This window comes from Orycteropus afer, unplaced genomic scaffold (assembly GCF_000298275.1).
Source record: "Orycteropus afer afer isolate SDZICR_OR568_19922 unplaced genomic scaffold, OryAfe1.0 scaffold00015, whole genome shotgun sequence".
NCBI lineage: Eukaryota > Metazoa > Chordata > Mammalia > Tubulidentata > Orycteropodidae > Orycteropus > Orycteropus afer.
In genome coordinates, this window is record NW_006921602.1 from 4248929 (window position 1) to 4274059 (window position 25131).

At 48.8% G+C, this 25131-nt stretch overlaps 1 protein-coding gene across 1 annotated transcript in view; it reads left to right on the plus strand.

Annotated features, from left to right (window-relative positions):
* The first annotated feature begins 5563 nt into the window (after nt 1–5563).
* The window catches only part of TLE3 (TLE family member 3, transcriptional corepressor), a 59476-nt gene continuing 39908 nt past the window's right edge, over nt 5564–25131 (plus strand). Inside the window, exons 1-4 of the mRNA XM_007957225.2 lie at nt 5564–5587; nt 6080–6180; nt 6704–6767; nt 7797–7841. Of these exons, the coding sequence (XP_007955416.1) occupies nt 5564–5587; nt 6080–6180; nt 6704–6767; nt 7797–7841 (234 nt within the window). The remainder of the gene's footprint in view (nt 5588–6079; nt 6181–6703; nt 6768–7796; nt 7842–25131) is intronic.

Genomic DNA, 25131 nt, shown 5'->3' on the forward strand with positions numbered 1-25131 from the left:
TCCGAGGTACTCAATTAAGCAGCCAATGAAAAGTCAGCTCTCCGGTAGCAAATGACCCTGACACTTCTTGTAACATAAACAGTTGAAACGTTTCCAATTAGAACTGGAGACAGAGACGTTTGAACTCTTTCTCTCCACTCCCTCCGCCCCTTCTTTAAAAATAATTGTCAAGCGCTTTGGACATGGTGTCGTATGTTTTTATTTTATTTTTTTAAATTTTCTTTTCTCTTTCTCAGGCATAAAAGAGATTAATTTTCTTCTGGATTTTCCTAATTTGTGGAGAGGCATGGGTGTGTGTGTGTGGTGGTGGGGGGAGAGTGGTGATGTTGGCCTGCTTAAAGGGATGCTGGCCTGGTTACTTAGCTCCGGCTCTCCCTTCTCTCTCAAGGATAAGGCAGCCCGGGAGAGCTGGTAGAGACGCTTGATACTGAGCGAGTGGGAGCCGGAGCCAGGAGAGCTGGGCTTGTGACCCCGGGGCTAGACCCTACCAAGGGACGATAATGAATCAATGGATGGTTGGATGGGAATGAATGAATGCCTTTCTTTCAGCAATTGGTCCCAGGAAACAAACTCGGTGGAGCAAAGGTGCCACTGAAGTTTGCTGCCAGCTGCCTTGGGTTAGAATCCCAACCTTTCTGCCCAGTTTGAGGGCAAATTAGGAGCTTAAGTAGCCTTTTCTTCTTCTTCTTTTTTTTTATTAACCGTATAAAATGGGGCCACCAGCCAGGCTGTTTCCCTCGTGAAAGAAGTGAGAATGAAGGGAGTTTGCCGAGTAGCAGTGAGGTTCCTTTTACCTACTAAGCGTTCTAGCGCTGTTAATTGTCATTCCTGGAAGCATAGCGTGGCGTTCTAGCCTGGCCCTGCCGAAGAGGCGGTGCTCTGTAAAACCACGTCCATTACACGCAGCCATTCATTTGTCACAGTCCTCGGGCTTTTCCTGGGTGCCTGGCTCAGTGCTAGCGCTGGGGTTCACTGGTGAACTAGACTTGGATCTGCTCAGCAGGAGCGCCGGGGCTTGTGGGGGAGAAGGGAAGCGTCCCCAGGAGCGCGGACGTCGGGGCAGGAGAGACACAGGAGAGAAAGCTGCTGTACTTTTCTTCTCACAGTACACGTAGACCCGGCCCGGGGGCCCGCGGGCTTCCCGGCTGCCTGCTGGCCGGCGCCTTCTGAACCCGTACGGTACTGAGGGAGACCGAGAGAGGGAGGCCCAACGAGGCGCCGCGTCCTGGGCATCTTGAAGGGATTGTGTTCAATAAATCCAGGCGAGAGGCACACCCGCTCTCTACCCCCTTTCCTCTCCACTTCCAAATCGAGACCTGCTGTGGGACCCCCAGTTTACAGGGTCTTAAAACCCCCTCCACTTTGATTAGCAGCTTCAAAGAGCTCCCTTTAAAGTTCAGCCCCCTTCCACTCCCCTTTTGCAGACAACCCCTCCCCCATCATTCCTTCTAGACTTCAGGACTACAACAAAACAGTAAACGCAAGTTTAAAGGAGGGGGGAGAATATCTTCAGGCTTCCTCCTGAACGCGGGCCATAGAAATTACCTGTTTCAGGCGTACACAAGAGTCGGAGAACCGTGGAGTTTGGGTTTTCTTTTTCTTTTTTACTTCTTCCTTTTTTCTGTCTTGTGTGTGTGTGTATGTGTGTGGGGGGTGTGTTTTTACCTTTTATTATTTAAATTGATACGTTTCATTACTAGGGAGAAAAATAAAATATTCCTTTGATACACAAAATCAAATTGATATTTAGCCTCTGCTTACTTTTTTATGCATGGCTCCTTTATACCACATGGTAGTGACAGATTGTTTGAGCTGGAAGGAAAAGCCATTCAAAGCTAATTAAGCAGCCATTCCAAGCACTATTTGCAAGCGGGAGGCTCAGAAGCCTCGGCATTTGTCAGCGCTCCCCCACCCCGCGTGGTTTTGACTGACAGCTCTGGCCACGGACTGACAGCCCTCGGCAGCTTCACCAATCGATGGCGGAAAGCTCCCTAGGCGGTGTATGATTGGTCTTTCGCGCTTGCTCTGGGGCGGGGTCGGCTTCTCCCACGTGGGGCCAGGAGCCAGAAAGGGGCGGGGCGGGGAGGAAGCGGGTGCGCCCACCCGTGACGTAAAGGGGAGGGCAGAAAAGGGGGAGGGGAAAAGAAAGCTCCAAAGAGGAGCCATTTTGTGTCTAATGAATGCTGCGGCCAGATGCTCGCGTCTGTCGAGCGGGGCTTCTCCCCAACCCCCTCTTCAGTGCACGCAGCACACGATTTATGTTTTTATTTAGGAGAATAAATAAGTGAATAGAGGAGTGCGGTTCGAGGCTGGCGGCTGGAATGGGAGCCGGGAGGTTCAACTCTGAGGCGGGCGCTCACGTGTAACTCCTTGCATACCGGCCTCGGAGGGTGCAGCTCCTCATTAACATGCAAAAGCGAAGCTGGGGCTCCTTGTTGTTACAAGGCGCCTACTCCCATTGAGTAGGCTCCAACTCATAGCGACCCTGTGTACAACAGAGGGAAATATGCCTGGTCCTGAGCCATCCTCACAATCGTTACTATACTTGAGCCCATTGTTGCAGCCACTGTGCCATTCACCCGGTTGAGGTCTTCCTCTTTCGCTGACCCTCTAGTTGACCGAGCAAGTCTTTTTCCAAGGACTGGTCCCTGCTGATAGCATGTCCAAAGTACTGAGACTTCCTTCCTTCTAAGGAGCATTCTGGCTGTACTTCTTCCAAGACAGATTTGTTCCTTTTCTGGCAGTTCATGGTGTATATTCAATAGTCTTCGCCAACACCATAATTTGAATGCATCAGTTCTGAAGTCTTCATTGTGTAGCTTTCCATGCACACGAGGCGATTGAAAATATCAGGTGTATTTAGGTCCTCAAGGTGACATCTTTGCTTTTGTAACATTTTTAAGAGGTCTATCGCAGCAGACCTGCCCAATGCAAGACCAGATCTTAATGAAGGGAAAATATAGGTTGGGAGGGGGCACCTGGCCAGCTTGCAGGAGACGGTGCTGCCTCCCAGGTGTGGGTCCCCTGGCCCGCCCTGACAGCGCCTGCCGCCTGCCCCAGAGTTCTGGCGGATTCCCGGAGCTGCTGAGGGGCAGGGAGGGCCCAAAGAGCCCACCTGGCTTTGCCCACCTCGGGTGCCGGCGGGGGTGTGGAGTCCTGGCACTCCTGCCTAGGGGCCACTCTGAAGGCCGCTTGCCCCTCATTAGTCCGACCTGACATAATCCCGAGCACAGGAGATAAAAGCTATCGGTTTTCAAGCACACTGGCCGGCCGGGGGATGAATGGTCTGGGATTTGAGTAGTAGGGACTCCCGGAGAGCAACTGGCGAATAGGCGTCTGCGTCTCCCAGGGGCGTCGAGGCTGGCGACGGGGACTGCCACAGACTCATACACACGCTCCTCCGCAAGCTTCTGTCAACGCTGGGACACAGAGTCGAGCAGGCCAAGTACACTGGGTCCGAATTCTGAGCTCCTGGGTAAGGACAGTGCAGGTCCCCGACCCCAGACCCTATCCTCAATTCCGCTGCCGTGGCTCGGGTGTGCGCAGTTGAGGGATCCTCCGGGCAAAGCTACAGCGAGAGTACAATTGCCCCTGTGGGGAGAAGAGCCCCGAGTTGAGACAACCACTAGCTGAGCAGGTTGTCGGAGGGCAGCCGGGCCTTTCCATCTGCGCTGCCCGCCAAGCAAGAGTTCCTCAGACTTCTGGCAGGCAGCCGCTGCACATCAAAGACGCTGTTTATTTGGCTTTCTGAAAAGCAAGGCGGAGGAACAGAAAAGAAGGAAAGCTGGGGGCGGAGGGGGGGTGTACAGGGAGCAGTGAGAGAGAAGGGGTAAAGTGAGGGGCACCCCCAATTCAGAGCAAATTTTTAAGGGGGGAGGCAACTTTGGGAGCCACCATTTTATGGGTCCTAAATCTTGTGAAGTGAAAACATTAAAAGCGACAAAGTGATTCTGCTTTTTTTATTGTATCTAATTGGGCTGCTTTGCAGACCTAAAGAGATTAGAGGGAGGAATCGTTCGCCGCCACTGCAGAATAAACTGGTACATTACTAACAGCCACAGGTTCTTAGGATTGTACAGCTTGTCTTTTTTCCTTTTGTTGTTATTTCTATTTTTTTTCCCTCCCGCCAAATAATTATTTGCTAGTAGATCGTGGGGGGGGAGGGAAAAAAAAAAACTCCAGCAGCCCAGGACTATAATATATATTTATTATATGTCTTTCGGTTAATTCCTGATCTGAGGAGCGCTGTTTTTCACTCCCATGCGAAAGTCACCAGCGGATAGGGCCTGATTGCTACTTTTCATGCATAGTTTTAGACACAAGAGGGCATTGTGACGTCGCGCCCAACTGCGCCCAGTCGCGGGCCGAGTCCGGCACCCCCACGTGGGGGCCCCGCGCTCCTATTGGCCAGCGCCGGGTGAAGCTGCCACATTATTTTGTTACTTTTCAGTCCCTATTTGGAACTGCTCTCGCGGCAGTTCAGACCTCGTGCTCGTCCCCCTTGCCTGTGTGTGGTATCCGCAAGGTCCGGGCACTTTTTTTTTTTTTTTGGTGTGTGTGTGTTGGGGTGTGTGTTTTGGGGTTTATCGGGGCGCGGAGAGTAGAGCTGGGCCGAGGGGAAAGAAGGAAGCCGCAGAGCTCATCGGTCTCAGGCTGCGTCTCCCCTCCAGCGCTCTCCTGTCTGCGCGCACCCAGGCGGCGGCAGAGCCGAGCGCTCCTCGCTGGGGACCCGGCGCTCCAGCTGGGAGCAGCGAGAACCTCTTTGCGGAGGCTTCCCTTGTACACTGGAGTCCTAGGATGCCAGAACGATTGATATTCACCTACTGACCGCGGAGTTTTCTCCCCGGCACTGGGAAGAGCAGGCGGCGGCGGCGGCGGCGGCGGCGGCGGCGGCGGCGGCTGCAGTAGCAGACGGAACAGCAGGCTCTCCTCTCCGAGGGGGGGCGTCGAAGTGCCCGCGCCGGGCTCCCGCCCTCACCCTCCGGCGCACTCGCGGCCCCAAGCCGCCACCTCGGTGCCTGTCTCCTTCCTCTTCCTCCGTGCTGCGAGCCCGAAGCCGCATCGCTTCTGGAATCGGACTCGCGCGCCCCGGTTGCTGGGGCTGCCTTGGCGCGCCCCACTCCCGGCGCGACGGGCTGAGTGATCCGGAGGGCGCCTTCACTCGCCCCAGGACGGGCCCTAGCCTCGGGACCCCGCGCTGGACCAGCCGGGTAGACGACGATGTCCGCGCAGTCCCCGGCTCTGACGCGCTCGACGCAGCCAGAGGAAGGCGGCCGGCTGCAGCTCGCTGAACCCTAGACGCACAAAGCCTGTTCCTGCCTGCCCGCCCGCCTGGCCTCGGCGTCCGCCGACGACTTTGCTGCCTGCTCCACCGCTCTTTGTTTCCACTTGGGGCGGGCGCCCGACTCTGGGATTTCGCTGCGAGAGCGGGCTGGGGGGGCCGGGGGCGAGCTCCCGCTTTCCCGGCCGCCCCCCGCTCGGGCTTGGCTCCCCCCTCCCCCGCACCTCCCCAGCCGGGTCTCTCGGCGCTTCCACGTTCTCGGAATCACGACCCCTCCCTGCCATGTATCCGCAAGGCAGACATCCGGTGAGTAATTGTAACTCGGTTTATTTAAGCATCTATCATGGCAGGGTAAACGAGGCAGTTTATCTGGCACCTCCATTTTCCTTGTTGTTACCTTTATGGTGTCTGTGCTCACACAAAGGGGATGGGGATGGAGGGCGCTTTTGAGAGGAGAGGTTAATTCCGCCTTAGTGGCTTGGGGGGCTGTCGGTGATAGAAGGGGAACTGTTTCCAAGCTACCCCCTCCCAAGTCTCCCAACTTACCCGGCGTGTCTCCCCGCCCCCACCTGTCTTGGGCAGGGGAGCTCCTTAGTGAAAGGGACCAGAGCCCCGCGGCTGAGAGGGAAGGACTGGGCACCCCACCCGGTCCGGAGCTGAGAAACTTGCTGGGAAGGTTCAGGGCTGGTGGGGCGCTGGCGTGGGGAGACCAAGGGAAGCTGCGGAGGGGTCTGAGCAGCTTGGAGCCCCGTCTGATGCCCCTGCCCTCCTCCCCTATCTTGTTCTCCCGGGCTCCAGGCTCCCCATCAACCCGGGCAGCCAGGATTTAAATTCACGGTGGCTGAGTCTTGTGACAGGATCAAAGACGAATTCCAGTTCCTGCAAGCTCAATATCACAGGTAAGGCAGGTGGGGGCCGCTCCGGGACTGGTGGGGCGGGGGCGTCCCCGCCGAGGCTTCTGCCACCCCACCTTCCGACACGGAGGGGGCGCCTGACTGTTGGGTGGCAGGGCCGCCCGGGCCTCCGCCTTTTGTTTCCCCTTTCCGAGCGCGGCGCCTTAACCCTTTGCCGCCCGTAGCCTCCCCGCTTCCAGTGCTGCCCGCGGGGACCCCAGAGGTTGAGGGTTGGAGTCTCCAGATGACTAGCTCCGGAGTCTAGGGGTCGCGAGGCGGCGTCAGGGTTCCGCCCCCCAGTGCCCTGATAAGTTTACTCTTTTGGCCGCGGGAAGTTTCAAGTTGTTTCGCTGCCCCCTTTCCCACCGGCGGGGACTTTAATCATCCTCCGCTCGGTGACCGCGCAATAATGGGGTACCCTCGGGGATGTCTGAGAAGTGGAAAAGTGGCTCTCAGAGGCCTTTAGGTTAGGACTAAGGATGAGGCTGTGCAGGCAGCAGGCCTGAGCCGGCTCCTTCTGCCCTCGCAGCCTTAAAGTGGAGTACGACAAGCTGGCGAACGAGAAGACGGAGATGCAGCGCCATTATGTGATGGTGAGAGAAGGCCGAGGGCCTGGGAGGGTGCCCACCTGGCCGGCGGCTGCGGGCGGGAGGGCCTGGAAAGACTGGAGCAGGGCCCCCACCACAGCCAATGCCTGGGATCACCCTGTGTAACCTGTGTGCCCTCTGCCCTTGCTCTAGCTTTCCTTACAGCCCGGGCCTCTTGGAGGAGGGTGGGTGGGAGCAGGAGCCGGCAGGGGGCCAAAAGCGAAACATAAATTCCAGGCCAGGCACTTCTGCGCTACCTTTGTGCTGCTTTAATTTGTGTTTTGAAGGCTTCCCAGAGGACTGGTTGCTGTATCTTGGCTAGTTAGATACGATTGGGTCAGCCCATCTCAAGGTTTGAATAAAAATCTGTCAGACCGCCTAGCGATGTCTGGAAACTTTTCTGCTTTACAGCTCTGAGGTCTAGCTGGAGTCCTACAGAAGCCCTCTCTGCCTACCTCTTTTCTTCTCTAGAGGTTTCCTGAGGAGTAGAGGTGACTTTTAAAGCCTCCATTCCCCTTCTCAAGGGATCCTCTGATAGAAAGTGTTTTCAGCCCTGGGGCAGTGGGTAGATTGTCTTCCCTTTTCCCAGCTTCTGTTCCAGCAAATTTAAATCTTCTGTTTGTAAGAGGGCATGGAAGGCACTTAAGTGCCACTCCCTCTACTGCTTTCCACATAAGAGGCCTTCGACACAGCGCTAAATAACTCTCAGTGGACAAGAGGGTCCCAGAGTACACACTATTCCCTGTTGAACCCAGACCTTGTATAAACAGGATGTATGGCACATGCATTGCTTGTTGGGCTTGAGTTCTTCTTACTACAGTGTATATGGTATTCTGCCTCTGTCTCTCCCTCATTTGACAGAGACACTCATTATTAGTTCTTAAATTCGTCTATAGGCCTGCTTTGGGTTTGAACATCTTTTGCACATGTGTCATGAAACCATGATTTGGCCAAAATCTTCTCCAGAAAAAATGGAATTTGAAAAGTAAACAGATGACTGAGTTGTGAGTTGATGGTAATTCTTTTTACTTGTAGTACTATGAGATGTCCTATGGCTTGAACATTGAAATGCACAAGCAGGTAAGCTCTTTTCTCTTTACGACATTTATTTAATTTTAAAAAAAGAAGTTATACATGTGTAGAATTTTTATATGTCCCTTCCTGTTTGAAAATCCAGCCTAGTTCTGTCTGCTCATTGCCACTCCCCTCCCCACTTCTCTTAGAAGAGTGAATGGATCCAGTCCTTGAAATTTGAGGTCTGCAGCTTTGCTTATTTCGGGGATGTATTGAGCTTTCAGCACTGGAGCTTGTGAACTTAGTCCTGGTCTTGGATCTTGGTGGAGGATAAAGGACCAAAGGGAAAGTTATGTCTTCAGGATCAGCTTTACACACTCCTGAAGGCCTAGAGGTGGCTGGCAGCTTTTATCTATCTTAATGTAAAATTCTCAAGAGGAAATGCAGGAGGGTTTTTTTTTTTTTTTCTTAATTCGATGTTCTGCCTTGATAAGATTAAACTTCAGGAGCCTGTTAAAAGCCTGGCCAAGCTGTCGAAATTTAAAGGAGCAAAGCCACTAACTGCTTAAAAACACAAAGGCAGCATGAAATACAACTCAAATGCCTTACGTTTATGAGGTAGCTTTCTCATCTCTATCTTAATTGGAAGGCAGCTTGCAATCCCATTTTACAGAGAAGGAAGCTGAAGTTTGAGAGGTGAAGTAACTTAACTTGCCCAGGGGCAGCCTGGCCAGGACTTTGGAGGAGGCTGGGAGTTGAGCTCAGCTTTGAAATCCTGAAGTCAAACCAGTTTTGCTGGTCGTGGTGTCCTTTGATGGATATGTAAACCACTTCGTATTGTCACTATTCTAATAACAGTATACCTCAAACTGTGCAAATACAAATACTCTTTATCTCGGTGCATATCAGTAACTGGTCCATGCAGGGCTGGGCAGTGGGAGAGGCCTGTTTGTGTATTTGTGTTTGGAGGAGAGGCTGCCTATAATTTGCCTTGGCTGGCCATTGGTGTTGACTTGGCAAGTATAAATGGTGCAGGCCGGTTGTTCTTTTTAACAATTGGTGTTCTTGAAATCTCAGAAGGCTGTTGACTCATTCTAGCCTTTGCTGACCGTGACTTGAATGGATTTTCTGCTCTAAATTAACAGTCGTTCAACAAGGTTTAAATTTTATTTTTTTAAGGGGGCAGGGCCCAGGGCAGGTGAGAAGGGCAGGTGACCCTTGGAGCCCTTGGCAGATTCCTGTCCGCTGGAATGGCTTCCTGTAGAGCCTTTTGAATCTGTAGTTTCCTTTTCCCTCCTGGGGGGAGTCCTAGTGTTGGGTGAAGGGCAGCCAGAAAGAGGCCTGAATTTATTGACAGTGTACTAATCCAGTTTGTGGTTTACTGGGGGATTATGCTGTAAGGTGGCACATGAAGGTGAACCCAATTTTATTTCTTACCCCAGACATAATAAACAGACATGGCTTGGTACATAAAAATGTTTTTTCTCCAGGAAATGGACTAGAGAAACAGGTTCTGCCCAACTGTAGGCAGAACTGACTGGGTCTGCATGAAGTAAATCTAGGGTCCCAGGTGTTCAAGAACCTTGAGGTGTTGTTATACAAGGTCTCACCACCACTCTTCCTCCACTCCCTCTTTTTTGTTTTTCCTTTGAGAGTGCCTAGCATCTTGGGTGTGTTTAAAGAGGGTAATTGCACCCAGGTTTAAAATTTATAGCAGCAGTTATCCTAAGAGCTTCGTAATTAAGTTGTAACATGTTGTTGCATGTTGAGGACCTCATGGGTGGTGTTCCCCAGGTCTGTGAGTGGATGGTTACTTGGCAATAGGAATCCACTTGGCTGGTAGAGCAAAGCTGTTCTCTGAGTCCTAGGGACACTCTGAGCCTAGGAAGAGTTAAACATCTTAATGCATTTGGTGGTGGGGTTTGTATAAGAGCAGCTGGGAGCATCTGGGACTTCTGGCCATTCCCCAAACTGGGCTCTTAGGGGGAGAATGCCTGAGGTTTGGCTGCATTGTCTCATTTAATCCTCTCAGCTGCCAATGGTGAACAGAGGCATTCTCTGCTCCCTTATGGCTGAGGAAACTGAGGCTTGGGGTGAAGGGTGAGGGGTGAACTCGGAACTGGAGCTTGAATCTGGGCCTCTGGGTTCCCAGACTTGGTTGTCTTTCTCTTGTCTGCCACTCATTTTTGCCTTCTAGCCTCTGAGTTGTTCTCATTTGCTTCCCAGAGAGGGTGTGTGTGTGTGTGTGTGGTGTGTGCCCACGCTCTGACCACCGAGGTGCCTTTGCTGGGTTAATGGCAATCTCAGAGTTGGGTGAAATTGCCCTGTAGCTATGTAGGAACAAAGAGGCAAGGAGGTGAAGAAACCAGGCCCTGAGAAATGCAACCCTGACCTAATGGGGCTGGCCACTCCCCAGGCTTGTAAGGGTTCTGCAGAAGAAACCCTGCCACTAATTGTAGTGTTGGTCTTGGGTGCATTTGGCGGATGGTGGTTAGGCCTGAGCAAACAAGTTTATCAGCTGACCTGTTTAGCGGTTGACTGGTGTTTTATCTGCACACACAATCAAGTGACTGGAGTGTTTGAATTATTCATGCAGTGTCCTGCCCTCTAGACTTGACTGTTCGTGTGATTACATCTGCCTGGAACAAACAGGCTGGATTCTTCATCTTTAAGCTCAGAGGTGGGGGTGGAGGACTGTCTGTACTTTTTTATATGCAGTAATAGATGATGTACAGAGCTAGCACCTTGGGCATCATGGTGGTCCTCAACCCATTCTTAAACACACACACACAGAGACACACACAGACACACATACACACAGACACCCTCCACCACCAAATATTTTTAAAAAGTTATTCTTTGCTGGCCGTATGGGAAATGCTGATTAGCTGGGAACGTTGGGTTCTGCCAGATGGGCCCAAGTATTGACAGAGGGCAGCTGATGAGGTGCGTTGAGCCCATTTTTATTTTACCAAGAGCTTAAACTCAATGTGGCTGGCTTCTTCCCTCACTGGCCCTCTGTCCCTCTCTCTTGTCTTCTTCTGAGCTGTCAAATCCCAGAGAAGTAATGAATGGTTTCTCCTCCTACTCTTCTGCCTCCCTCCCTAATTATGGTAAAGCAAAGATTATTAGAATCATGGGGCTGGCCCAGGACTTCAAGAGGTTACCTGCCTAAGCCCCTGCTTCCAGGCAGAATGTCACAGTGATTCAGGGAGACAGGTGTGACTGACCAGCTCACCAGTTCCCATCTTGCTCCCTCAGAGGCAAGTGTCAGTCAGGAGTAACAAAGCCAGCTTAGAAATAAGGACTTCAGAGCAACTGTTGTGCCTTGAATTTGAGGGCACTGATGCTTTGAGAAGAGGAGCTCTGGTGGCTTAGTGGTTAAAGCATTCAGCTCCTAACCAGAAGGTTGGTGGTTTGAACCCACCAGCAGCTCCATGGCAAAAAGATGAGGCAGCCTGCTTCAGTAAAGGTTTTCAGCCTTGGAAACCCTAGGGGTTAGCATCATATGCCAACATGATTTAAAAAAACAAACTAACAAAAAAAAAACACCAGTTGTGCTGGAGTCGATTCTTAACTCATGATGACCCTATGTCTGTCAGGGTAGAACTGTGCTCCATGAGGTTTTCAATGCCTGGTTTTTCAGAAGTAAATCACCAGTCCTTCCGAGGCACCTCTAGGTGGACCTTCTGGTTAGCATCCAAGAGTATGTGATCATTCACCTTTTCCTATAAATTAAGTGAGTTCTGGTGGCGTAGTACCTACGGCATTTGACTGCTAACCAGAAGGCTGGCAGTTCAAACCCACCTGCCACTCCTCAGAGGGAAGGTTGGGCAATCTACTTCCATAGTGATACCACCTCAGAAACCCAAGGAGCGGTCGCTATGAGTCAGGTTTGACTTGACAGCAGTGTATTTGGTTTCCTTTAAGTTTCTTTTGGAATTGCAGAACTAGGAGGGCCCTGGGGCTTCTGATCCAAACCTTTAAAGTTGCAGATGAGGAAACTGAAGCCCAGAAGGAGAGCTGATGTATCTGGAGTTCCACAGTCTCACATTTACTGATGGAGCTGCTACTGCTGCCTTCTTACCAACCCCAGGTCTCCCTTGTTTTTTGGCAAGACTAAAAAAAACAGAGTGCTCCTTTGCTAACTAATAGGACCCTGTGTCTTTAATTATTATTGCTTCTTTCTGTATTATTATCTGAAGAGGCTGAGGCTACAAACCTGCTGCACCCAAGTCCAAAGTACCCAATTTTGAGTTGTATAACTTTATCAGCTGTACCCTCTTTGCACACAGTCCTATTCCAAATTGCCAGCTATTTACACAACTAATAATTTGATGTGTGTAGTAATAACACAAAATGTGTAACTAGCAATCCCAGAGGTAAAGTTCATGGGCAAGGTAAAGGTGGTAAAACCTGTGAACTTTTTACTTGAGGATGCAGAAAGCCATGGAGGTGGCAATGAACACAAGGCTGAAGTGGGAGTTGGGAAGTTTCCATTTGTCACTTACCTCCCCTCACTGAGTCTTCTAAGTAATAAGGGACTTGGGCTGGAAGATCTTTGAAGTTGTATGACTATAGGGAGCCACTGGGCAGTGAGGTTACAAGGACCCTGCTAATGAATTGAGTCTGTGTCTTGGTAGGGAGAAGGTGGGGTCACCCTCAAAGTTGAATGGGACAATTTTGATCCCTTGTACTAGCTGTTTGTGTGTTGTCTGGGTTGATCTAAGAAGTTCCTTTGACTATCATTTCTTGGCCAAAGTTCTGGCGTCTGAGAAACCCCTCTATGACCTGGTTTCATCTAACCTTTCTTGCCTTGTTATGGTTTCCTCCTGCATAGATTCTGTGTCCCCTCTCCCCCAGGCCGTCTTACTGTCCTAGGGCATGCTTGCCTCACTTCACTATGGGACCTGCTGTGCTGATAGCTCCCTTCTCCTTGTACTGTGCACCCAGAGAGAGGCCCCACCCCTCACGACCACCTTCAACCCTTGTCTTCTTTGGAACCCACTTCTTTAGTTGCCTGCCAGTGGAGTTGTACAGAGTAAGGGGTTTGTGTGCTTTTCATACATTGATCACTAGATGACCTTGGGACGTGGGTAAATGGTCTCCTTGTCCTTGTTTTACAGATTAAGGAAGCTGAGCCTGGAGAGGAACCTGTCTCCTAAGTCAAGGCTCTTTCTGTGAACGTTTCTAGGGGGCACCGAGCTCTATTCTCTTTGGATTCCTCCCTTCCCACCTAGTGTGCCAAGAACCTAGCTGATGTCAGAGCCCTTCCTTGCCATTTTGTCCAAAGAGTCAGTTAGGAATGAATTCATCAGCGGTGGTATTTGTTGCAGTGTTTCATTCTGTCATGCATAGGGTCACATAGGGTCCCTATGAGTCAGAACCAACTGTATAGCACCTAACAGCAAACCGCACTGTGTGAAATACAGGGATGCCAAGGGCACAAAAGTGATAAAGGCTAAATTCCTGCAGAGTTTTTCTCCTATGAGCTGCCTGCCTGATCTCATTTCTCATAGCTCATTATTTCATTTGGGTCGCTATGCAGGAAACCCCTTTGCTGGTGAAGCACTTAGAACATAATAGGTGCACAGTAAACATGTGGGTTTCCCTGACTCAGAATTACTCTGAGGGTGGATTTCCGATTCCCTAGGCCCTTTGAGAAGGAAGTAGGGGTTTAATTGTGGCCTGGCTGCCCTCTCTGCAGGCTTCCCTACTATCACTAAGCATCCAGTTTCTTCATCAGCAAAATGAGGGGGTTGGATTCATTCCCAAAATGATTATTAGGGGCCGGGGACGTGCCCGGTGTGGGCTGGAGTTGGTTACACAGACAAGTAAGACACCATTCCCTCTATTGGGGAGGCAGGCATCTAAATTGCAATGCAGTGAGGTAAGTGCTAATGTGGACCTAGTGTTACAGAGGAGCACTCGAGACAGAACAGCTTATTCTTCCTGGGGAAAGGGGACTCAGATCAGTGAAGACTTCACAGAGGAACCGAGTCTTAAAGGGAGAAAACCAAAAAACCAAACCCACTGCCATCACATCACTTCCAGTTAATGGTGATCCTGTAGGACAGAGTAGAACTGCCCCACAGGGTTTCCAAGGCTGTATATCTTTCCAGAAGCACACTGCCTCATTTTTCTACCACAGAGTGGCTGGTGGGTTCAAACCACTGACCTTTTGTTTAGCAGCTGAATGCCTTAACCACCATGCCACCAGTGCTCCTTAAAGGAAGTGAAGCGGGGAGACGGGGGTAGCCTTGGTAGCATAATAGTTAATCCCTCTGCTACTGACATAAACGTTGGTGCTTCTAACCTACCTGGCAGTGCCACTAGCAAAAAGACTTGGTAATCTAATCCAGTAAATTTTACAGCCTAGGAAACTATGGGGCAGTTCTACTCTGTCCTCAAGGGTCGCTATGAGTCAGAATAGACTCCATAGCACACAGTAATAACAACAGTGTCCTAATAGGCAGAAGTGGGCAGTGGAGGCCTTCTCCAGGGGTGGCAACAGCCTGTGTAAAGGTAGTGAGGTGTTTTCTGGAAACCACAAGTCTTCTTAATGGTTCACGGGGGAGAGCCAGGGGCTGCATTTTGGAAGTGAGACAAGGTGGAGATATTTTGCATCAGCCTCTACCCTCCTCACATTCTTCTCTCTGTGGCTCCCCCACACCAGGCCTCCTTCCCCATCTGGCTCTCCCAGGCTGGCCTGAGTCCATCTGCTGCGAGGTGGGGGTGGGAGTGCCCGGTGCCTGTCTGCAGGCTTCCTCTGCCGCTCCCCTCCCACCCCCCAGTAAACTGGTTTGAACTTTATTCCCCAAAGTAGCATTGTCTCTCATATTGGTAATTCTGTAATGACTGGTTATGACCTGCCCCCTCCCCCATATTTAATTCTCATCAGCCCAGCTCTCCACTTTGCTATTAATGATAGCAGCCAGCAAAATAGCTTTCAACATGCCATTGACAGTCTGGTTTAAGAGAGCACTTGAAGTAGTGCTAGACAGCTGAAAGCACCCATAATTGTGTACCAGAGTGAGAACTGCGTGCTTAAGGGCCTTGTTTTTATATGCTTAAAGGGGCAATATCTTGTTTTCAACAAATGCTCTCTGAGACTCATGTCCAAGGCTCTTCCTTCCCTTCTGATGCCTTCCCTCCCTTGGTGTTTTTTTTTTTTTTTTTTGCATGCTTTCAAAATAAACACTCCCTCTCCAGTTGGAGCTAAGGGGAAACTTAGGAAAGAGGGGATTTCCTGCCTCTCTGTAAGTGGGGAGTATTTAGTGGGTTTATTTCTTACAGGCATCCTCCATTCTAGACAGTGAACTGTGGGCAGCAGCTCCCCCCCTGGGGGCTGTTAGACCTTGCCTTTCTCAAGAAACAGAGAGACTCACTTCCCCTCTCCATTGATTTTGAGTTCTTTGCTTGCTAAAGCTGTTGCAGGGTCAGCGTGGGGGTGGGGGGAGGTGGGCTTCCACAACCTATCAGTGAATGTTTAGTGCCTCTTGTTGGGGGATGTGGGGGAGGAGTCACCCTGGTGGGGGGTCAGATGATCAGGGGCCTCTCAGCCCCTTCCAAATGTAATTCCAGAAGTCTGTTCATTCTGCAAAGAGCCTTAATGGCACAACAGTTAAGCATACACTGAAATGCTAACAGAAAGCTCAGTGGTTCGGACCTGTTTAGTGGCTCTGAGGAAGAATGATTTGCCAATCTGCTTCTGTGCAGATTATAGCCTAGAAAATCTAGGAGGCAGTTCTGTTCTGTCACCCGATGCCTCACCGATGTCTCACCGATGCCAACAACAGTAGTCATTCTATAGAGTTCAAGGTCCCAAGAGCCCCTTCTAGAAAAACCATGGGAATCGGTGATGTGGGGACCTGTATTATTAAATGGAGATTCCTACGAGGCTTAAGAGGTTAACCTGGGATCTCATCTACTTAGCTCTGCAGATTTTGCCTGAGAGCAAACAACTTAGGCCCCTTCACATCAGCAGACTTCATTATTGCTTTGAAGATGCAACATAGCTCTTTGAGAAGAGGATCCCTTCACCCAGCAGTCCCCACGTCTTCCCTTTACTACCTGATCCTGTGAAGGGTGCAATAAGAGCCCAATTCCTAGTGGTGAGGTAGACTGGGGTGGGGCCTGAGAGGTCAGGGAGACCCTGTTACGGTCTGGAGTGCTGCTCTAGAATCATGGCTGTAGGTGTCACCCAGTTCTCTGGCTGCTCCTGGTAGTGGGGGAGCATGGATGGTACTTGTCTATGTGTCCTTGATAGCCCCTTCCCTTCCATTCACCCACCTTGCAAATCACAGAGTCAGGGCCTGGGGTCCTGGAGCAACTGCTGTCACTACCACCAAATAATCCCAAATTTAAAAATTTTGATCTTTTAAATACTATTCAGTGCTACTGGTTCGTTGTACGTAGGGTGGCTATGAGTTGGAGGTGACTCAGTGGCACCTAACATAACAACAAATACTGTTCCTTATAATAATATAACCAACCAAACTTACTGCCATCGAGTCAGTTCCAACTCATATACGGAACCCCATAGGGTTTTCAAGGCTGTAAATCTTTATGGACACAGACTGCCTCCTCTTTCTCCATGGAGTGGCTGGTGGGTTCAAACCACCAACCTTTTGGTTAGCAGCCCAATGCCTTAACCACAGTGACACCAGAACTCCTTATAATAAATAGTACAGCCCTTTCATATTTTTGTAAACACTTAAATCATTTGCAAAGCAGATAGACCATTTTACCTTAGGGTCCTACAACATAGAGCATTTGGGTCTAGGGCGTCAGGATAGAAGCATCAGAGCATGACATGAAACATCTGGGGTGTGAAGATGACCTGTCTACATCTAGGGAACCCAAGCACTTCATTCTCAAATTTGGTTGGAGGTTGGGGGTGCAGTGTCAAGGCTGGGAATTTCCAAGGGCCAAGGCCATTTGGTATTCATGGGGCCATTGAGCCCCACGTGGTGCTTGGTCTGTCCTGGCTGCACAGTGTGTATTTTGTAGGGAACTCAAGGAGGGTTATGTTACAGTTTAGGACCCTTGCTGACCCAGTGTAGCATTACATACCTTCTGGGAAGGGTGCATATTTTTATTGAGTTTCTGAGGCAGGCCTTTATGCTGGAATTGTTGTGTTGTTGAAAGAGATGTAAGAGTGGTGGCCTTTAAAGTATCTCTGTTGTGTGCTTGGGAGTCAATTCCCACTCACAGCAACCTTATATGGCAGAGCAGGACTGCCCCACAGGGTTTCCTAGGCTATAATAGTTACAGAAACAGATCGCCAGATCTTTTCTTCCATGGAGTGGCTGGTGTGTTTGAACCACCAACCTTTCTCTTTAGCAGCCCAGTGCTTAACCATTGTGCTATTAGGGCTCCAAAGTGTCTGAATGTATCTTACACATGTTTTCATCTCACACTATGGCCTATTTAGGTGTGAAAGGGGGAAGGAAGGAGGGGAAGGGGAAGGAGATAACTGGGAGAGAGGGATGATAAACAGAGATATGGTGGAATAAGTAATGGAGAAGAGATACGTAAAACATGTGGAATTTAGATTGCCAGAAGGAACTAAGTAGCAGGGAAAGAGGTCCCATGGCTTGGAGGTAAATTAGTAAATTTTGCTTGTTACCCAGAGGCTGTTTGGGTATGAAGTTCTGAGTGTGTTATAGCCTTATCTCTTTACCTTTGAAATCCTTAACAACCAATGTTCACAGCTCCTCAACTGTTTGGTTTTTAATTCTGAATCAAACTATTACTGGCCCAATGGGAGAACTTACTTTTTGGTTTATGCCCACTGCTCCCTTCAAAGGGAGACTTGTTGCTGCTGTTGTTAGCTACCAGCTGCTGTGGAGTTGGCGCCTGACTCAGGGCGACCCCGTGCACAAACGGAACTAAACCTTGCCAGGTCCTGTGCCATTCCCGTGATTGCTTGCAGATCAGACTTGTTTTTATATGCTTGTGATCCATAAGGTTTTCACTGGCTGATTTTTGGAAGTAGATCTTCAGGCCTTCCTTCCTTCCTAGTGTGTCTTGATTTGGAAGCTCCACTGAAACCTGTCAGCATCGTAGTGGCTCACAAGTCTCCACAGACAGGTGGTGGCCGCACATTAGGTGCATTGGTCAAGAATCAAACCCGGGTCTCCTGCCTGGAAAGCCAAAATTTTACCGAACCACCAGTGGAGGTTTAAGTACAGTAAAAGTCCTTCCTACCACTCCTGCAGCTGCACTGATAATTCCAAGAGCAACTTGGAGGCAGGGGAGGGGGCAGTCCCTTCTTGTTTCTATAAAGGCTTTAGGTTTACACTCCTCCACCACCCAGCCAGCTGTGTGACCAAAAGGTCCTTTTGACTGCCCAAATAACTTCCCTGGGGAGAGCCCTCAACAAGTCTTTCCTGATTCTGGGCCCGAAACTGATAATACTGACAGTAGCAGCTGTGGCAGGCTTTGTCCTGCTGAGAGTTGACTCAGTGGTGATTTGTAGGGGGGGGGGGGGGGGGGGGAGTGGGAAGCAGAAGGCCGCTGAGTGTGGACTAGTTGACGGGGCGAGAGTACTCTCTAGTTCTTGTGGGGGAGGGTTGGGTACAGGAACTATCAGCCTTTCCTAGTCTCTGGCCAGGAAAAAGTAGGGCAGACTCAGTGGGTCCAGGAAAAGCAGCAGGTGATAACAAATGGTCAGAGTGGAGTGAGGCACTAAACAGCCAGGTGGGACTAGAATAAGGATGAGAACAAGGTGATGGAGGAGGGAACCAGTCAGGACTGATTGGACAAACCAAACTCAATGCTATTGAGTCAATTCTGACTAATAGTGACCCCTACTGGGTTTCCAAGGTGGTAAATCTTTACGGAAATAGATTGCCCTAACTTCCTTCCACAGAATAGGTAGTTTAGATTGTGCCAAACCCTTATCTGCTGCTTTCCTAGAAGCCTTCTTTTCCTCTGATCTCTCTCTCCTGGGAGAGGGCTACAGTCTGGTTCTTATCTTGCTTTGCCTAAGAGTACAAGTCCTAGGGACAGACTCTGGAGAAATTGGGTTCTACAGATGGTACCACCCTGTCTCCCACCCTTCAGTCTTTGGGACTTTACACATCATCCCAGAGCAACAGAGGAGCTCCAGGAAGCCAGACTTGAAATGGGGAGAAACAGCAAGGGTTATAAAGCTGTCCTGCCACTGCCAGGGTCCTCCCACAGCTGGTGTGACACTGGCCTCCAGGTCACTTAGTGTTGCATGCGGCACCAGGAACCCAGTCTGTAAGGACTTCTTCAGGGAGCTGTCTAGATCCTCCTTTCTCTTGGCCTTTTTGGGCTTTCTCTCTACTCTCTGCCCTGATTCTTACCCCATTGTCAAGGAACTTGTATCCAGCTCTCACTCACTATCCGTTTGACCAGGCTCCTTTCCTAAACTCTTATGATGCTGAAGGAACACTGAGCATTTCCCAGGCCTTATGACAGTGGGTGCAGTGTATCCCCAGTAAGGCAATTCTGCTGGTACCTTTGTGCTCATGGAGTGTGAGTTTCTCTATTGGAAGTCAGCTTCTCAAAGGGGGATCCTGGAAGTTGAGTGCAGAAACCCACAGCATCAGGAACTAGGACTGATGGTTAGAGGTAGGCTTTAGAGTTAGACACACTTACTTTTGGGTCCTGGATTAGTACTTAACTAGCTCTGTGACTTTGGACAGGTTATTTGACCTCTGTAAACATCAGCTTTTTCTTTATAATGAGGATAATAATAATACCTGCCTGCTAGAGCAGCACTTCCCAATAGAACTTTCGGCAATACTGGAAATATTGTGTGTCTACACTGCCCAATACAATAACACCAACCACATATGGCTGTTGAGCACTTGAAATGTGACTACTGTGACAGAGGAATTGCATTTTTAGTTTTAATAGTCTTCTGGGACTGGTGGCTTCATAGTTTAGATAATGTAGTTATATGGGGTGCTATAAAGATTATATCAGATTATGCATATTAAAGGTTTTAGTACAGTACCTAGCAGTAGAAGGACGTCAATAAGGTATTTTAACAGTGGGGCAAAGTCCCAAAGGTTGCCAGGGCCTCAACGAGAGAGGACAAGATCCTTAGTGTGGCACATAAGACTTGCCAGAGTCCTTTCTTACACATTACTTGTTTGCTTCATGTGCCAGTCTACAGTACAGGCATCAGGATCCCAACTTAGCAGATAGAAATGATGAGTTTAAAGAGGTTAAGTGATTTGCTCATGGTCTTACGGTAGACCAGAGGCAGATTCAAAATTGGAGACCAGGTATATTTCACTTTCAGACAAGTGATCTTTTACTCAAAGGGGCCCTATCAGGGTCTTTCGTCTTTCTGTCTTTTGTGGCCTTCCCACATGCCCATCCCCAGGATGTACTTTGGAGTTTTGATTTTAGTGATGGTAAGTCCCTAGACAAAGCTGTTGCGAATTTAGTAAGACATGAGTGTCAGCAATGTGTATGTCAAGGTCCTCAACTTCAGTACTCTTGACAGGACTGGGTAATTCTTTGTTTGGAGGCCTGCCCTGTGCATTGTGGGATGGTTAAACGCACTAAAGTAAAAACCAAACCAGTTGCTGACAAGTCATCTCTGCCTCATGGCAACGCCAAGTATGTCAGAATAGACCTATGCTCGTTCTTTCACTTTTTCAATTTTATTTATTTTGTTGTTGAGAATAAACACAGCAAAACACACCAACTCAATAGTTTCTACATGTACAACTTGGTGACATTGATTGCATTCTTTGAGTTGTGCAACTATTTTCACCGTCCTTTTCTGAGTTGTTCCTCCCCCATTAACATAGATTCACTGCCCAGTAAGGTTCCTTTCTAATCTTTTGAGTTGCTGTTGTCAACTTCATCCCATATAGATAGTTCTCAAAAGACCATAATGTCTCAAGGCAAACATTTTGTACTAGTTAAGTGAAACTACTGTTTGGTGTTAAGAAGGCTTCAATGGGTATTTTTGGCTTAAGGTTCAAAGTTATCTCAGGGCAATCATTTCAGGGGTTCATCCAATGTTCATGGTGCCAAGAAGTCAGGAGTCCATGAGAATTTTACATTCTGTTCTGTACCCCCCGCCCCCTTTGATCAGGATTCTTTATGGAATCTCTGATCAAAATACTCAGTAATGGTAGCCAAGCACCATCCAGTTCTTCTGGTCTCATAGTAAAGGAAGCAGTTGTTTATTTCCTTTTTCTTGTTTTTTTTTTTTTTAATATAAGTGAGGTCTTACAATATTTATCCTTTTGTGATTGACTTATTTCACTCAGTATAATGTCGTCAAGCTCAGTCCATGTGGTAGCATGTATCACAATTTCATTTGTCCTGCTGGCTGAGAAGTGTTCCATTGTTATGTATGTGCCACGTTTTGTTTATCTATTTGTCTGTTGATGGGCATTTAGATGGTTTCCACCTTTTGGCTATTGTGGATAGTGCTGCAGTGAACATTGGTGTACAAGTTTGAGTTTCTGTTTTGAAGTCTTTTGGGTATATACCTAGAAGAGGAATTGTGGGGTTATATGATTCTATTTTAACTTTTTGAGGAAGTACCACATTGCTTTCCGCAACGGCTATACCATTTTGCCTTCCTACTAGTGGGTGAGGGTTCCAGCTTTTCCGAATCCTCACCAACATTTGTTAATTTCTGTTTGTTATCTTTGCCATCCTAGTGGGAATGAAATGGTATCTCATTGTGGTTTTGATTTACATCTCTCTGATGGCTAATGACAATAAGCATCTTTTCAGTGTGGCTGGTGTCCATCCATTTGAATGGCCTCTTTGATGAGATGTCTGTTTAGGTCCTTTGCCCTTTTTATGATTGGGTTGTCTTTTCATTGTTAAGTTGTCGAAGTTTTACATGTATTTTGGTTATTAGATTCTTATCAGATCTATGGTTTCTGAAGATATTCTCCCAGTCATTAGCTTGTCTTGTCACTTTTTTGGTAAAGTGTTTTGATAAACAAAAGTTTTAAATTTTTTGAGGTCCCATTTATTTATTTTGTTTTCTGTTACTTGTGCTTTTGTAGTTCTAGTGGATAATTCATTGTTAAAACTTAGGCCTGACAAGTATTCCCCTTGCTTTTTCTTCTAAGAATTTTATGATTTTAGTTGACACATTTAGGTCTTCAGTCCATTTTGAATTTGTGTTTGTACATGAGGCATAGATCTTGTTTCATTTTTCTGCATGTGGAAATCCAGTTTTCCCAGCACTCTTTATTGAAGACACTCTTCTTTCTGTATCAGATGGTCTTAACACCCTTGTCAAAAGTCAGTTGACCATAGATGTGTAGGTTTATTTCTGGACTCTCAGTTCTATTCATTTAGTCTGTGTGTCTGTTTTAGACCAGTACCAGGCTGTTTTGGTTACTGTAGCTATGTAGTATGTTTTAAAATCAGGAAGTGTGAGTCCTACTGCTTTGTTCTTTTCTTTCAACATTGCTTTAGCTGTTTGGTGCCCCTTGCCATTCCCTTGCACTTGACTGGTAACCAGAAGGCTGGTGGTTCAAACCCACTAGCCACTCCTCAGAAGGAAGGTTGGGCAATCTACTTCCATAGTGATACCGCCTCGGAAATCCAAGGAGGGGTCACTATTAGTTGGGTCCTACTTGACAGCACATAACAATAACGACAGCTATTCCATATAAGGAGCTCTGGTAGCATAGTGGCTAAAGCACTTGACTGCTAACCAGAAGGCTGGCCGTTCAAACCCACCAGCCACTCCTCGGAAGGAAGGTTGGGCAGTCCTACTTCCATAGTGATACTGCCTTGGAAACCCAAGGAGGGGTCGCTATGAGTCGGGGCCGACTCGATGGCACATAACAACAACAACAACAACATTCCATATAAAGTTGGGAATTGGTTTTTCTGTTTCTATAAAGAAGGCTGTTGGATTTTGATCAAGATTGCATCCGTAGAGTTTTCAATGGCTGTTTTTTCAGAAGTAGATCAATCACCAGGCCTTTCTTCCAAGGTGCCCCTGAGTGGGCTTGAACTGCTGACTTTCAGTTAGCAACAGCATGCTGACTGCACCACTAATCAATACCACTACCCCAGTCATGATACCCAGAAATGTCTCCAGACATTACCTGTATCCCACAGGGGCCAAAATAGCTGCAGCTGAGAACCGCTGGTGGAGGGGAAGAGTCCTGGCTGTATGGCTGGCACACTAGCTTCTGCCCTGCCTTGTGGTGCTGTAACCAGGAGAGCTTCTTGCCTTTCCTGTGCCTCTTTTTCTTTATCTGCAAAATGAAGGGCTGAATTAGCATACTGAGGGTTTTTAACCCCTCACATTCTATGAGTTCTTTTCAGTGTGTGGTAGTGGTTCGGGCTAGAGTCCTTTTGAGTGGGTGGAGATCATATAAGACACAAGTTGCTGAATAGCAGATCTTGGTTTTTCTTGGTTTTTATGTCCTGTGCAAATGACACCATTCCTACAACCGCACGTTAAGTCTGGGAAGAGAGGACTCTCAGACCCTTTTAATTTAAACTGGAGGTCCCATGCCACGGGAGAGCTGTGCTCTTCAGTGGGGTGGATAGAAAGGGGTTCTATTTCTACCCACAGTATGCTCCCCCTACCTCCGCCCCACCTTCCCCCACCTTCCCTTCCTGTTATCTGGGTTTCCCAAGGGGCCCCCGTCTTTTAAAAAATCACAGCCAGCATTTGACTGGGAATACTGATCTTGTGGGGAAGCTCCCAGAATTTAAAGAGTTGCCTCTGCAAGAGTAATAGGACTTTTACAGCCTGTTGAGGGGCAAGGGGAGATTTGCATAATGTTCCAAGGGGGGGATTAGGTGGCTGGGGGTTGCCATGGCAACCCCACAGGGATGAATTGAGAATTTTTCTTCCTGGCAGGAGTTGGCCAATGGAGTCAGCGAAGGTGGGGGAGGGGGTAGGAGGTTATCTGAGGGGAGGGAAGGAGGGGTGGGGTGGAGCCTGGGATGAATGGGCTGTGTTGGGGGAAGGTGTAATCTGAAAAAGCTTCCCCTGTTCTGTCTATACAAACAAGCTCTTTGAGGGCCATCTCCCCGGAGTGGGTGCCAGGCAGGCACAGTTTAATGTGTTTGGGAACCAAGAAATTAAAGTGAACAAATATTTAAAGATTATTGGATCTTGTTAACAAGATTCCCGGAGGATGGAAACTGAGAGTCTGAGAAATGAAATCTTAGAATCTTAGGGTCTCTGAGCCCAGAAGGGATTTGGGCTGCCATCTAGGCCCACTTTCCTCCTGTGGAGTGAGTCTGCCCCTTATTCCTGCTGGTGGTCCTTGAATACTCCCTAGGACAGGGAGCTCACTCTCACGCAGCATCAACTTCATTTTTGAGAGCTCTGATACTAGACTTAAATCCACCTCCTTCATGTGAAGGAAACAACAGAGATCCAAGTGTGAGGCAGACCTGGAACTGGAAGGCAGGTCTCTTTACCCTGCATTGCTGACTCTTTCTGGGATACACAGCCTGCTTGCTGCTTCTGTCCCTCAGCTTCCCCACTCACCTCCCCATTTTCAAGTTTCCTTACATCTTGAGCTTTTGGAAGAAGATGTCTGAGGTTTTTGGGAGGACATGGAAAGAGAAGATGGAATTCTTTTTTGGGAAGCAAATAGGGTCATGACCCAAGTTCAGCCTCCCCGGACTCCCATTGTGTCTCCTGGCTGGGTTGGGACGAGTGTGCGCCCCTTCCTCCCCTGTATCCTCACCACCATCCTTACCCTCAGTGGAAGGACACGGGTTAATGCACAGTGTCCATCACCAGCCAGACCAGGTCAATTGTCCTACTCTCTCTCCCAGGAGACAGATCCTCAGGGTCATGCTGAGGGGCTGGGCCTTTCTTGTACCAAATCCTCCCAGCATAAAGAATTCAGAAGGCTTCCTCGGAAAGCATAAATATTTAATGGCCTTGTAGTTATATATAATTTGATCAATATGTCAGTGCTAAAAGGGCCTTTAAAGAGGCTCACCTATCATTGAATAATTTGTGATGTAAACCTTCACCAGTCCCATGAGTAGCAGGGGTCATTATCTCCTGCGCTTGCTAAGTGGATCATTTATTTACCCCCTTCATACACCGTGGCACTTCTTTCCCCCATAGCCCACGGAGGGGATAGATCGGGGCCTGGGAACCCCACCCTTGCCATTGGAGGCCTCACCCCTCTCTGTGCCCAGATTTTCCTTCCTCTGTTGCTGTGAGTGGCTAGGAGTTGGAATGGACTTGATGGCTTCTTGTTGTTATTTGCTGTCGAGTTGGACCCAACTCATAGCCACCCCTCCTTGGGTTCCGAGGCAGTATCACTTCAGAAGTAGATTGGCCAACCTTCAGTGGGTATCAGTTTAGAATTGCCTGGGATGTGCAAAAGGATATTTT